Here is a 15,513-nt window from a genome sequence, read left to right as displayed (position 1 = left end):
TAGGCAGGTAACAGGAATTTAACTCCTTCTCAGGTTTTTGAACTCCTCGAGGGCTGGGCAACTTCTAATTATTAAAACATAACTCAACACCTTGTAGTCTGATAGTTGGGCAAGTCAGTCAACAAGACCTGTCTCTGGAATTTAAGACACTCTGGTAACGCAAAGAGGAGATGCAGAAAGGAGGGAGCCTGATAGGGGATCTGATGGAGACAATTTCTCTGGGGCTGCTTTTTTTTTTTTTTTTAACGACGCATAGAAAGCTTCTGTTTGCTATATCTAAAGAACTCCCAAAATCCAATTTGGGGGGTTAAACAAAGGAAATAAGAGAAATAGATCTGAGTTTTGTTGCAACATCTCTCACTGTTTTCCATTTTACATTTTACAGTTCAGGGAATTTGAGGCACAGAGAAGTGACTTCCCCAAGGTCACACAGCAAGCAATTGGCAGAGCTGGAATTAGAACCCAGGTCCTTCTGATTCCCAGTCCTGTGCTCTATCCACCTGAAAAGCAGTGTGGCTTATTGGAAAGAGCATGGGCTTGGGAGTCAGAGGTCGTGAATTCTAATCCCAGGCCCCACCACTTGTCAGCTATGTGACTTTGGGCATGTCACTTAACTTTTCTGTTCCTCACTTACCTCATCTGTAAAATGGGGATGAAGTCTGTGAGCCCCACATGGGGCAACTTGATTACCTTGTATCTATCCCAGAGCTTAGAAAAGTGCTTGGCACATAGTAAGCGCTTAACAAATACCACCATTATTATTATTATTATGATGCCACTTTTGACAGTAGGTCACAAGGCTTCTTCCATTATATCCAAGCAATAGCCTCCTCGCTTCTCACCCTCAGAAGACCCGGCTCTCTTGTTTTAGCCATCTTTCCTGCCCAACATCCACGAAAACCACAAACCTCCGCTTCGAGGCCCCTAAACCTCATGGGGGGCTGTGACCAAAGGAGTTTTCGGTAATCTGAGAACTCTTACCTCTTCCCTGATATGCTCGACTTGTTCCTCAAGCAGTTCGTTCCTCTCCGTTAGGGTTTTGTTCTTCTTCAACAACGACTGGCCGATCCGAGCAGCTAATTCTAAATCCCGCTCTTTCTGTCAGAGGAAAAAAACAGAGTTTCAAACAGGTTCCTATGGCAGGCTCCCGCAGGCGGAAGTAGTGAAAACGGAGCAAGAAGAAAGAAGAGTTTTTAAAAACAAAGGAATTAATCATTTGTCTCTCATTTTAATGCTAATGACCTGATTAACAGCAGATAAAACAGTTTGTGACACAGTAAGTGCTTAACAAACATCATAATGATAATAATGGTAATAGGGGTTTCAGCTGTGTCTACCTATATTTTGAACAGTTGTCTTTTAGTATTTATTGAGTGCTATGTGCAGAGCACTGTACTATGCGCTTGGGAGAGTACAGTGTTCTGCACATAGTAAGCGCTCAATAAATACTATTGATTGATTGGGGATCTGATGGAGACAATTTCTCTGGGGCTGCTTTTTAACTTTTTTTTTTAACGACACATAGAAAGCTAAGAGTTCTATATCTAAAGAACTCTCAAAATCCAATTTGGGGGGTTACACAAAGGAAATAAGAGAAATAGATCTGAGTTTTGTTGCAACATCTCTCACTGTTTTCCATCCACTGTCACCCCGATTGAAATGAAAATGGACAGTTAATCTGGAGCTAACCACCCTCAGCCAATACATGATGTGTAGTGGGGGAGCAGCGTGGCTCAGTGGAAAGAGCACGGGCTTTGGAGTCAGAGGTCATGGGTTCAAATCCCGGCTCCGCCACTTGTCAGCTGTGTGACTTTGGGCAAGTCACTTCACTTCCCTGGGCCTCAGTTCCCTCATTTGTAAAATGGGGATGAAGACTGTGAGCCCCATGTGGGACAACCTGATTACCTTGTATCTACCCCAACGCTAAGAACAGTGCTTTGCACATAGTAAGCGCTCAACAAATACCAACATTATCATTATTATTATTATGTGTGTTAGAAATCCTTGGGCATTTTGGGACAAGGAGAAGCAAAAGTGTAAATCAATCAATCAATCAATCAATCGTATTTATTGAGCGCTTACTATGTGCAGAGCACTACGTGTAAAGATCCTGATAGGACATCCCCACAGTTTACAGGCGAAGCAATGTAACAGAATACCATTACTTCAGCTCACTCGGCCACTTAGAGCTGACCATGCTGGTCCAGGAATGTACAAAATGAAACCAAGCCACCCTTGCTCTTTCCAGAAATAAAAATGCCAACTAATGCACTGATAGCATGCAGAGGCTAAAATCTTATTGATCCCATCTAGAGGAGCGCTTAAAGCAAGGCAGGCATCCCATTTCACCCCAATGCAGGGTAACAAGGTCTCAAACTACTATGTGGCCCAAGGGCCAGAGTCAAAAGAGGTTATTTTAGGACAGGTAGTGAATTCTGATTGAAGATACACCACTCCGGGATGGATTTATTTTCATCTTGGCCTCACCCATTCTTCCCTTCCAAATGAAAAAAAAAAACCACATTCTCTTTGGAACAAATTTTACTAACTACATGGAAATTTTTAAAGTGCAAAAGAGCCCATACCCCCATCAGATAATTTCCTGAAATCTGACGACTCTGTTCTTGGCTAATCAAAAGGAGTTCAGCTGCAATTTAGGCATTCCTATCCACACCCTGCATGTCCATTGTTCCCATTTCAGTGAGAAAAAGTGTGCTTTTGTGACAAGAGTTTTGGATTAGCACCTGGGAGTCTTTTACTTACTCAGCTAAGTCATTTAACCCTCTCTGAGAGTCAGCCTTTCCCAGCTAAAAATCCAGTGCAACATCAACAGCCCCATCACCTGCCTCACCAGGTTACCACTTAATTTCTCTGTCCCTCAGTTTCCTCATCTGTAAAATGGGGACTAAGACTATGAGCTCCATCAGTTACCTCATCCGTAAAATGGGGATTAAGACTGTGAGCCCCATGTGGGACAGCCTGATAACCTTGTAACCTCCCCAGTGCTTAGAACAGTGCTTTGCACATAGTAAGCGCTTAATAAATGCCATAGTAATAATAATAATAATAATAATAATCTACCCCAGTGCTTAGAACAGTGCTTGGCACATAGTAAGCACTTAACAAATACCATCATTATTATTATTATATGGGACATGGAGTGTGTCCACACTGATTATCTTGTATCTCCTCCAGTGATTAGAACAGTGCCTGGCACATAGTTAGCACTTAAATATCGTAAAATAAAAAATTAAAAGTGGCGGAACCCAAGCCCCCACAGTCCCAGGCCCATGCTCTTTCCACTGGGCCAACCTGTTCTCCATCCTTGTCCCAGGAACAAAACCACTGCTCCTAGCAAATAGTAGTTATACAGGCAATGTGATCCATAGCTAAGATTCCTTCTGCCTTCTACAGATTCCTCAAGGTCCCTGCTTGACTACAGTAACTCCACTTTGGTGGCTGGGGAAGTTGGGAGGGGGTAGGATCCAGCTGGGTCTACTGCGAACCAAGGTGATGGAACAGAGGAAGCCACAGAGTTTAATTCTCTTATAAGAAAGGGGTATCAAACTCATGGCTATGTCAGAACCAATGTCCGGATGTCCCTTAAGGGCTCTACCAGTAGTGATGCGGGATATATCCAGTGCTATAAACTAACTGCAAGTTCTTCTCTCTAGAGTAATAATCACAGAAGCAGCGTGGCTCAGTGGAAAGAGTCCGGGCTTTGGAGTCGGAGGTCATGGGTTCGAATCCCCGCTCCGCCGCTCGTCGGCTGGGTGACTTGGGGCAAGTCACTTCGCTTCTCTGGGCCTCAGTTCCCTCATCCCCTTTTACACTCCCCTTTTAGACTCCCCCCTTTTAGACTGTGAGCCCACTGTTAGGTAGGGACTGTCTCTATATGTTGCCAACTTGTACTTCCCAAGCGCTTAGTACAGTGCTCTGCACACAGTAAGCGCTCAATAAATATGATTGATTGATTGATAGAGTGTAAGTTCTTTGCGGGGAGGGAATGTGTCTGCTGTATTGTGTTCTCTCGCATGCACTTAGTACAGTGTTCTGCACACAATAAGTGCTCAATAAATATGATTGACTGAACAAGAAGAAGCAATGAATAGCCAAGGTGATAATGCTATTTTTCCTTTTCATGACAAAATATCTGACTTTGACTAGCAGACCTTGATCTGTTTCTGGGACCACCCTTCAGGTTCAGAATCTGTGGCTTTAGACCCACAGAATGTCAGGTTTTTGAAACGGCCTACCACAATTCCGGCTCCAGCTGAAGGAGTCTGCAGGAATCAGAGTTTCCGGTTCTTTAGCCGATTTTCACCGGCAGAGGCGATTTTTGCTTTCCCTACATGACTCAGGACTTTCTACCCTACATTCAAGGTTAGATAATAATAATAATGATGGCATTTATTAAGCACTTACTATGTGCAAAGCACTGTTCTAAGCGCTGGGGAGGTTACAAGGTGATCGGGTTGTCCCGCGGGGGGCTCACAGTCTTAATCCCCATTTCACAGATGAGGTCACTGAAGCATAGAGGAGTTAAGTGACTTGCCCAAAGTCACACAGCTGACAATTGGCAGAGCTGGGATTCGAACCCATGACCTCTGACTCATTCATTCATTCAATCATATTTATTGAGCGCTTACCGTGTGCAGAGCACTGTACTAAGCGCTTGGGAAGTACAAGTTGGCAACATATAGAGACGGTCCCTACCCAACAGCGGTCTCACAGTCTAGAAGGGGGAGACGGACAACAGAACAAAACATACTAACAAAATAAAATAGATTCCAAAGCCCGTGATGTAAAATCTTCCCCAGAATAAAGTATATCGACTGCTTGTTTCTCTCATTAATGCTCATTCCATTCCTAAAGGTTCAACACTAACCTGATCCTGGGAATATCTGAGTGCCTTCAGATCTTGCGGGCAGACATTCGAGCAAGATGTAGATAGTGGAATAGGCAATTAAATGAATGGCAATCAGCTCCACTTTGCATCTTGCATTCCCCCCGGAGAAGATGTTCTCTCAAGACTTATCTGCCGAATCGTTTTTCCATCATAATGAACTGTGTCTGGGGGCCCCCTTTTTCACTGGGAGCAAGATGCTGGGACACACCTAATGACCATCTCCAGATCATCTATTTAATAGACACCATGTTGACAGAATGGACCACCAGTCATCCTTAGGAACTAGAAGCCAGGAACCAGGCCCAGGCCCATGTTCAAAGCCTCCTCCTCACTGCCCTCAGCCTCAGTCTGCCCTGGGAGCACTCAGGCCCATTGAAGAGCTGGCCCCCATCACAAATGACAAGTCTCTCTGGATCTATTGCGAGTTGATGTGTTATCATGACTGTGTTTTTTAGACTGTGAGCCCACTGTTGGGTAGGGACTGTCTCTATATGTTGCCAACTTGTACTTCCCAAGCGCTTAGTACAGTGCTCTGCACACAGTAAGCGCTCAATAAATACGATTGATCGATTATCATGTTGGTTGAGCTCTCTGTGGGCAGGAATCATGCCTATCAATTTGATTGTACTTTTCCAAGAGCGTAGTACAGTGCTCTGCACACAGTAAGCGCTCAATAAATACGATTGATCGATTATCATGTTGGTTGAGCTCTCTGTGGGCAGGAATCATGCCTATCAATTTGATTGTACTTTTCCAAGAGCGTAGTACAGTGCTCTGCTCACAGTAAGCACTCAATAAATACAATTGAATGGCTGATTGGTCCACAAGAGTACTTAGTCTAGTGCTCCATATGCAGTAAGTGCTCAATAAATATGATTGATTTATAACTGGGAAAAGACTGTCTACTCTTGTAAACTCATGGTGGACACTGAACATTTCTATCAACTCCACTGCACTGTGCTGTCCCAAGCACTTAGTGCAGTGCTCTGCATATAGTAAGTGCTCAATAAATGCCACTGGTTGACTGATTAACCTACTCAATGAATTACCAGGAGCAACGCTCAAGTAAGCTCTCAATAAATGCAACTGATTGATTGATTAATCTACTCAAAGAATTACCAGGAGCAATGATCGGAACAACACAGTTTTGCCACCAGAAAACTTTGGACCTTTCTAGTCATTCCTTTTATCATCAATGACTCACTAATGAGACAAATAACTACTTTTGGGTTGGCATTTTGCACCTCAGGTCCAGGGGATGTAATAAATACTTGTAAGCTGATTACTCAAGCAAAGAAGAAAGGTACCCAAATAGCGACAAGTCTGTGTAATCTCCCAGGCTCTCAACATTATAAGCCATGCGCTTAGTACAGTGCTCTGCACACAGTAAGCGTTCAATAAATACAATTGAATGAATTATGAGTGGCTTCAGGTGGTAGTGGCCTAATCAATCGTATTTATTGAGCACTGTACTAAGCACTTGGGAGAGTACAGTACAAACAATATAACAGAGTCGGTAGACACATTTCTGCCCACAATGAGCTTACAGTCTAGAAGGACGATTTTATAGTCTTGACTGTGAGTCACTTAGATTCACACACCTGTTATCCTCTACATAATCCAGTTTCAGAACCTGACTCAGACTCAAGGCTATGTCTCATGCTATGTCTCACCCTAATCTATCTCTGCAACCTTAGGGAAGTCTGTCTGGGAGGCCTCATAAAAAAAACATTCACCAGGGAGTTCCTGCCATGTAGGATTGAGTGTCACAATAAATCAATCCTCAAAGAGAAGCAGTGTGGCTCAGTGGAAAGAGCCTGGGCTTAGGAGTCAGGGGTTGTGGGTTCTAATCCCGACTCCGCCACTCGTCAGCTGGGTGACTTTGGGCAAGTCACTTCACTTCTCTGTGCCTCAGTTCCCTCATCTGTAAAATGGGGATGAAGACTGTGAGCTCCACGTGGGACAACCTTGATTACCTTCTAATCCCCCTGTGCTTAGAACAGTGCTTGGCACATAGTAAGCGCTTAACAAATACCAACATTATTATTATTATTATTATAGCAAGTTCCCCACCTAGAATACAAAAAAAGAAAAACAAAAAAAAAACAACCCAAAAGGCCCATCCCCTTGAATTTCAACCCAAAACTATGCATGCATTCCTCCTGACTCTCTCTTCCAGTATAAAAGCCTTCTTTGCTGAGAGATGTGGGCTTTCTTTTCCCCAACCAAGGCCCTATTTCTTTGGCTAAGTCATATCTATGAACTTGGCAAATGATGGAAGACATTAGGCACCCTTTTCCTAGAAATAATTGGCCTGGTGGGCACCTCTAATGAGATGGAAGACCCCGCTTCCAACCTATCAGCATTTATTGAGCTCTGACTGTGTGCAGAGCTCTGTACTAAGCATTTGGGAGAGTAGCATACAATAAGAGGTGGTAGACATGACCTCTGCCCTCAACGAGTTTACAGTCTACCATATAACAAGTAGGGCCTAATTCTTCCTCTACCAGCAGGCCAGTGACAGGGACTATTTTACCTGCAGCAAAACAAAAAGGATGAAGTCTGATGAGGAGGAAAGGAGGAAAGCCATCATCTCCACCTTCAAAATATCTGGGGGATGAGTTAATGCTTTGGTCTCTCAATGCCAATTCCTCCAGAGCAGCATCCCCCTTCCCCAGACCCCTCCACTCCCTTTCCATTCCCTCTCACAGTACCTTTGTTCTAGACCTCTCTTATTCTTCTAAACAAAATGTCACGTTTACCTGCCCTTTGAGTAAAAAAACTACTAGTCTGCCCCGTGACTAGAAAAAAACAAAGAAAAACCAAATGTCTCTTGTAACTGTGGTCTGATATTTTCTCAATTACGATAGAGTATTAAGCTGTGCCTTAATTATAGTAATCTACAGAAAACATCAGACAGCTCAAATCTGACAAATCAAGAACAGCTTTGAAAAAGTGCCCATATACCCCAAAAGCCACATTCCAAAAATCACTTATGTAGAGTAAAGGCAACTTTATACAGTCAACTCTGCGAGAAGCAGAATTGACAGGCTTTCAGGTTTTAGTGCCTCCTTATCTCCTCTATTCAACTTCTGTCTGAACATAGTAAAATGAGAGGTAAGAATATTAGAAAGCAGTAGCAGTATCAAGGGACAAGAAAAATACAAACTGGAGAATTATCCTCTGAATAATTAAAGGCTAACCATACCCATTTCAGGATCTGACTGAACCCCTGTTTTGTTGACTAAATGCACTGAACAGGATTGTTATTCACCCAGTGAAACTTATTTTCCGTTATTCTCTGAGCATAAAACACTCTAGAAGCCTGAAAAGGTTAAAGAACTTCCCTAAAGGACCAATTGTCAAATGACCAACTGTCAGAAATTAAATTGATAGTCAAGCATGGAGGTGACCACTTCACTGACATGTGTCAACCAGAAAATCCAACTGTCAACAAAAAGCAACAAAAAACCACATTGGGGTTGGGATTAATACTTGAACATAAGGAAGCCAGTTTTGTGTGGCAACAGACTTAAAAATTTCTGATTTTAGAGGAATTAAGGCTCCAGCTTAAAGAAATGGTCAGGAAGAACCAAAAATCTGAATGTCTATTGGACTGCACAGCCAGTAAATAACTAAACCTGGAAAGAGTCTAATCTCAGTGGATTTGTTGGTGGCTTGAAAAATACTAATTTAGGAAAGGTATGAGACATCAAATCTTAAACCTATATGAAGAGTAAAGATCTTGATATGTTGGGCCGAGGGCTAGAGAGGCCAAGTGCAACAATTAGTTCGCTCACCTTTTGAAATGTCAGTGGATTTAAGATTTGATACTTGGATATGACAGCACTTTGCTGCTGGCTATGTGCTTGTCTGTGGTTCGTATAGCAATGATCCAATTTCCTCTATACTGTGAGCTCACTGTAGTGTAAACTCTGTTGTAGTGTACTCTCCCAAACACTTAGACAGTGCTCGGCACATAGTAAGCGCTCAATAAATACTATTATTGATAATGATGATCCAAGAACACTGAATGAGTTCAAGATACCTTTTCTGGCCCTTTGTTTGAAAAACACATTTATTTCTGTTTCAGGGAGAAATAAATACTAGGTCAGAGGTGCAAAAGAGTGCCGAACCTCTGTATCCTATTTTGGAGCATAAAGTAAACCATATTTGGGGAAATGAACTATCTATTTCTAAGTCTTGAATTCAGTTTGAAAGTGACCCCATTTCAGGTTCATTAGAGAAGACTGAGCAAAAGGAGAATTTATCCACAGATATAAACTGGAAAGTCTAGTAGGAGTTACGAAGTTGTGCAAATTCTCCAGAGCTCTAGAAGACAGTTTCAGGTTCAGGCCGCTCATTCTCCATGTTCACCATGGGTGGGGATTAGGGGAGTGACAAGCAGCGTGGCCTCATGGACAGAGCACAGGCCTGGGAGACAGAAGGACCTGGGTTCTAATTCCAGCTCTACTGTTTTGTTGGGAGACCTTGGGCAGGTCACTTCACTTCTCTGTGCTTCAGTTCCTTCATCTGCAAAATGGGAATGAAGACCGTGAGCCCCATCAGGGACAGGGACTGGGTCCAATCTGATTAGCTTGCATTTACTATTGTACCGTACCTGACACTTAGTACGGCACATTGTACAGTACCTGACACTTAATAAATACTATAAAAAAGGGTGGGGTAAAACAAAAACCTGGAACTCCTGGCCTCAGTCATTTGGGGACTAGATTATGGGCTTCGGAGGCTACCAAATTCTCAGTGCACGTGCCCCAATACCCCAAAATTGGGCTGTTTTCAGAGCCACTCAATGTTCAGGCTAGGCAAAATGGCAGACATTCCCACAGACTAAAGTTCATTTTAAATTTATTTTATTTTGTTAGTATGTTTGGTTTTGTTCTCTGTCTCCCCCTTTTAGACTGTGAGCCCACTGTTGGGTAGGGACTGTCTCTATATGTTGCCAACTTGTACTTCCCAAGCGCTTAGTACAGTGCTTTGCACACAGTAAGTGCTCAATAAATATGATTGATTGATTGATTGATTGACTGGACAACCCTTTAAGGTCTCAGGCAGTAACAGCAGAGTTACTGCTTAGTAGTTCCAGCTCTACTTTTATAACCTAAATGAAGTTCCCAAATTTATGATCATGGGAATCAACACTTCTTGGACAACTGATATTTTTAGACACACCATCAACAAGACCGCTTTTTTATAATGTCGTTGTTGCAAACAATCATATTTCCTCTTCGAGACAGGCTTACCTCCTCTAGAAGACGTGTAACAGCATCTATGTCATTGTATGTTTTAGTCATCTGGCCCACTCTTTCGGCGCATAAAACTGTAAGAAAGCAAATATAACAATAATGAAGACATATTTGGAAAAACACTAAATGATTTCTCAAAAACGGGGACGGAGGCTCTACACATATAGAACACACCATTCATTTTGGCAGTTTGTTAACCTTGACTTGAGTTAACCAGACTTAGACGCATCATTTTCTCACTTGTCTCAATTCAGTCTTTCCAAATAGAGGATACCGAAGCTTCTTCCTCACAGAGCAGGTGTTTGAAAATTGATTAAGTGTAGAGCAAGCAGTGCTACCAGATGGACTGAATTAGTAAAATTTCATCGTACAAAACCATGGGAAAAGAATAAAGTCAATAAAACGATCCTGATCATCAATGCAAGGATCTCTATAAATTATCTCAGTAAGAGTTAAAGCATAAATAGAGGGTGGTCTGAAAGTGACCCTAACTTTTGGAAAGCATTCTGCATAGAATGCTTAAATGTATTTTTTTTTACAGTATATGTATTTTTTTCCAATGGGAAAATTAACTGGAGATTGGAAAAAAAAGTGGGACTGGTTTTAATCTTAAAAAGGCTAGTTTCTTTAAATCAACTGGATTTCTTTGGCTAAATTTAGAGACAAGTGATTGATTTGCAGGGTCTGGCCTCCCTCCCCTCCAGCTTCTTTTGTGGACATCATTTCCCTACAAAGAAAGGAAGGACGAAAGGGTGCATTCTGTCACTCACTTGAACGTTAACTTAATAAGTGGCCAGATCGACTACAGCACAACTAATGCTTATTGTACACTCCCAAGCACCTAGGACGCTATTCTGCACAGAGTAAACACTCAATCAATACTATTGATTAGGGCTCTGCTCAATTTTTCTGAGCAGTCTGATGCAGAGATAGCTCATATTATGTAACTGGAGGACATCCCTGACTCTAACTGCAAAATGTTTAACTGAAATAAGACAGGCTCCAGCTACATTTTGTATTATATGCAAGTGATGCTATCATCAGAACAAACAACATGGGAGAAAGGTGAGCTAGTGGAATTATTTGTAAACCTTGGAAGAAAGGGCGGCCCTTGCTTTTCGAGTCTTGCTTGCCAAGACTTGGCAAAGTTTCGAGTCTTGCTTGCTTGCTTGCTTGCCTCCTGCTTGACAAATCCACCGGCTCATACTCTATCCTAATCCTCCTCCAGCTCTCAGCTGCCTTCGATACTGTGGACCACCCTCTTCTCCTCAACACACGATCCAACCTTGGCTTCACTGACTCCGTCCTCTCCTGGTTCTCCTCTTATCTCTCCGGTCGTTCATTCTCAGTCTCTTTTGCAGGCTCCTCCTCCCTCTCCCATCCCCTTACTGTGGGGGTTCCCCAAGGTTCAGTTCTTGGTCCCCTTCTGTTCTCGATCTACACACACTCCCTTGGTGACCTCATTCCCTCCCATGGCTTCAACTATCATCTCCACGCTGATGACACCCAAATCTACATCTCTGCCCCTGCTCTCTCCCCCTCCCTCCAGGCTCGCATCTCCTCCTGCCTTCAAGACATCTCCATCTGGATGTCTGCCCGCCACCTAAAACTCAACATGTCCAAGACTGAACTCCTTGTCTTCCCTCCCAAACCCTGCCCTCTCCCTGACTTTCCCATCACTGTTGACGGCACTACCATCCTTCCTGTCTCACAAGCCTGCAACCTTGGTGTCATCCTCGACTCCGCTCTCTCGTTCACCCCTCACATCCAAGCCATCACCAAAACCTGCCGGTCTCAGCTCCGCAACATTGCCAAGATCCGCCCTTTCCTCTCCATCCAAACCGCTACCCTGCTCGTTCAAGCTCTCATCCTATCCCATCTGGACTACTGTATCAGCCTCCTCTCCGATCTCCCATCTTCGTGTCTCTCCCCGCTTCAATCCATACTTCACGCCGCTGCCCGGATTGTCTTTGTCCAGAAACACTCTGGGCATGTTACTCCCCTCCTCAAAAACCTCCAGTGGCTACCAATCAACCTACGCATCAGGCAGAAACTCCTCACCCTGGGCTTCAAGGCTGTCCATCACCTCGCCCCCTCCTACCTCACCTCCCTTCTCTCCTTCTCCAGCCCAGCCCGCACCCTCTGCTCCTCTGCCGCTAATCTCCTCACCGTTAGGCCTCGTTCTCACCTGTCCCGCCATCGACCCCCGGCCCATGTCATCCCCCTGGCCTGGAATGCCCTCCCTCTGCCCCTCCGCCAAGCTAGCTCTCTTCCTCCCTTCAAGGCCCTGCTGAGAGCTCACCTCCTCCAGGAGGCCTTCCCACACTGAGCCCCCTCCTTCCTCTCTCCATCCTCCCCCTCTCCGTCCCCCCCTTACTTCCTTCCCTTCCCCACAGCACCTGTATATATGTATATATTTGTATGTATTTATTACTCTATTTATTTATTTATTTTACTTGTACATATCTATTCTATTTATTTTATTTTGTTAATATGTTTGGTTTTGTTGTCTGTCTCCCCCTTCTAGACTGTGAGCCCACTGTTGGGTAGGGACCGTCTCTATATGTTGCCAACTTGTACTTCCCAAGTACAGTGCTCTGCACACAGTAAGCACTCAATAAATACGATTGATTGATTGATTGATTGGAGTGAGTAGCCTCAGATAATGCTTTCCTGCTTTGCCATGCAGTGGAGCAATGGGATGATGTCACACAGTACACAAATCATGACATCATCAACTAACTTGAAAGGTGCAGAAAGAAGAGGAAGTCCATGGAGACATTAAGGAAAGGAGTGAGGAAGAAAAAACAATAAAACAGCTCTTAAGGTTTTTTTTCCTTTATGCGACTAAGCGCTTACTTTGTGTCACACACTGTTTTACGCGCTGAGGTAGATACAAGTTAAATAGGTTGGATAGAATCCCTGCTCCACAAGGGACTGACGGTCTAAATAGGAGGTAGAACAGGCACAGAGAAGTCAAGTTACTTGTCCAAGGTCACACAGCAAGCAACTGGTAGAGCTGGGATTAGAACCCAGGTTCTCTGACTCCCAGGCATGTGCTCTTTCCATTAGGCCATGTTGCTTCTATTGTGTGTGTTTCATGAATTCTGTCTACAGAAGCACTGTGGCTCAGTGGAAAGAGCCCGGGCTTGGGAGTCAGAGGTCATGGGTTTGAATCCTGGCTCTACCACTTGCCACCTAAGTCACTCGGCAAGTCACTTAACTTCTCTGTGCCTCCGTTCCCTCATCTGTAAAATGGGGATTAAAGCTGTGAGCCCCACGTGGGACAATCTCATCACCCTGTATCCCCCAGCGCTTAGAACAGTGCTTTGCACATAGTAAGTGCTTAAATACCATCATTATTATTATTATTCTTTGGACTGAAATGTGAGGGAGGGACTGACCTGCCAATTCACACAGTGATACATGACTCTCTCAGTTCTTGTTGCTATTGTGCGTGAACAAGGCAACTTATCCCCTCCTTAGAAATGGAATTCATTTAAATAAAACAAAAACAAATCAACAGTCCAACACATCCACAGATACCTGGATTAGAAAAAGCAACCATATACAAAGTCACCCTCTGTTGAAGTGTAAATTTCCTCCAAATTGCCACACCACCTTTGGACGGAGAGTTATCGCCTCATTATCTAGAGCTAAGTCAATGCCAACAGAGATACAAATGTCATGAGGCAACTAGACATAAAAACATGCAAGGTGACGCCTTTAAGGAATTTCCTTGAGAAAAGGGTGTGGAAGGGGAAGCAGGGAATGAAGGGGCCTATCTATGCAATTTTTAGATAGGTTCTGGACTACAGTAAATGAGCAAATTGGACTAAAAATCAGAGTTTATTTTGGGAAGTAGTAATCTGGATGACTCAAACCAACGCTCAAGACAAGAAACAGATGTGTAATGTGAATGTGAACAAATACAGGGAGAGAAGCCACTGAGTAGAGGGGTTTCAAGAACCATTTGAAATGACTAACCCCAAAATCTAAGATTTGGGCATTAGAAATAGAGACTGTGGCTGTAAGAATTAAACCCTAGGAAAACAGTACGGCAGAAGCCAAGATAAAGGTAGACAAGTGAGGTCGGCAAGGGAGGAAGAAGGAGAGATTCTTCTGGAAGTGGTAAAGAAGAGAAGTCATATAATAATAATAATAATGTTGGTATTTGTTAAGCGCTTACTATGTGCCAAGCACTGCTCTACGCGCTGGAGTAGATACAAGGTAATCAGGTTATCCCACATGGGGCTCACAGTCTTCATCCCCATTTTACAGATGAGGGAACTGAGGCCCAGAGAAGTTAAGTGACTTGTCCAAGGTGACACAGCTGACAAGTGGCGGGGCCAAGATTAGAACCCACGACCTCTGACTCTTCAGCCCATGCTCTTTCCACTGAGCCATGCTGCTATGATTCATTCATTCAATCGCATTTATTGAGTGCTTACTGTGCGCAGAGCACTGTACTAAGTGCCTGGGAAGTACAAGTCGGCAACATATAGAGACAGTCCCTACCCAACAACGGGCTCACAGTCTAGAAGTCTAGAGTCTGTGATGCTTCAGAAACTGGAGATTCTAGAAATGTCAACCAGATTCTCACATCATCTTCACAAATCTACCTTTCATTTTATCATATAAAACTGAGTTCACTTTACTCAGTCTTTTCTCAGAACCTGTGCCCAGTAGAAAGCACCTGGCTACTAGAGGTGCACAAAACCAACAATTTTGCATTGTCATTGAATAATCAATCAATAATCGAAAAATAGATGATACCACCCTACAATTGCTGGAGTTAAATAACCATAGGCAGTTGTATTCTTAAAGTAAATAAAATGAAGACATTAGCTTCCATATTCCTGAAACAAAAGAATAATTTCATTTCTACTTCTGTCAAAAGGTTAGCAAAAAGATAACTCTGCCTCTCCAGACTGCCATAAGTCACACATTCCCAAATCTAGAAAAGGGGAAACCTCATGATCATCCTCATGAATATTTACTGAGCACCAAAATGGCAGAGCAATGTACTGGGGGCTTAGAGAATGTACAATCAGTTTTCCGGATCTACCTTCACATCATCGCTAAAATCCACCTTTTCCTCTCCATCCAGACTGCTACCGTGCTGATTTAAGAAGTTATCCTGTCCTGACTAACCTCCCTGCTTTCCTGTCTCTCCCTACCCGAGTCCATACATCACTCTGCTGTCTGGATCACTTTTCCAAAAAAAAAAAACATTCAGCCCATGCTTCCCCAATCCTTAAGAACCCCCAGTGGCTACCAATCCACCTCAGCACAAGAGAGAGATTCCTTACCTTAGGCTTTAAAGCATTCAATCAC

At 43.4% G+C, this 15,513-nt stretch overlaps 1 protein-coding gene across 8 annotated transcripts in view; it reads right to left on the bottom strand.

The window, feature by feature from the left end:
* TRAK1 (trafficking kinesin protein 1) overlaps nt 1–15,513 on the bottom strand; it is a 129,397-nt gene that overhangs the window by 48,906 nt on the left and 64,978 nt on the right. For all 8 annotated transcript variants that reach the window (XM_038759302.1, XM_038759294.1, XM_038759241.1 and 5 more), the window contains 2 exons: nt 10,174–10,250; nt 982–1,098 (listed from right to left, as the gene is read on the bottom strand). In XM_038759302.1, coding sequence (XP_038615230.1) covers nt 982–1,098; nt 10,174–10,224 — 168 coding nt within the window. In that variant the 5' untranslated portion in view covers nt 10,225–10,250. The remainder of the gene's footprint in view (nt 1–981; nt 1,099–10,173; nt 10,251–15,513) is intronic.

This window comes from Tachyglossus aculeatus, chromosome 2 (assembly GCF_015852505.1).
Source record: "Tachyglossus aculeatus isolate mTacAcu1 chromosome 2, mTacAcu1.pri, whole genome shotgun sequence".
Taxonomy (NCBI): Eukaryota; Metazoa; Chordata; class Mammalia; order Monotremata; family Tachyglossidae; genus Tachyglossus; species Tachyglossus aculeatus.
This window is presented reverse-complemented; position numbering and strand designations above follow the sequence as displayed.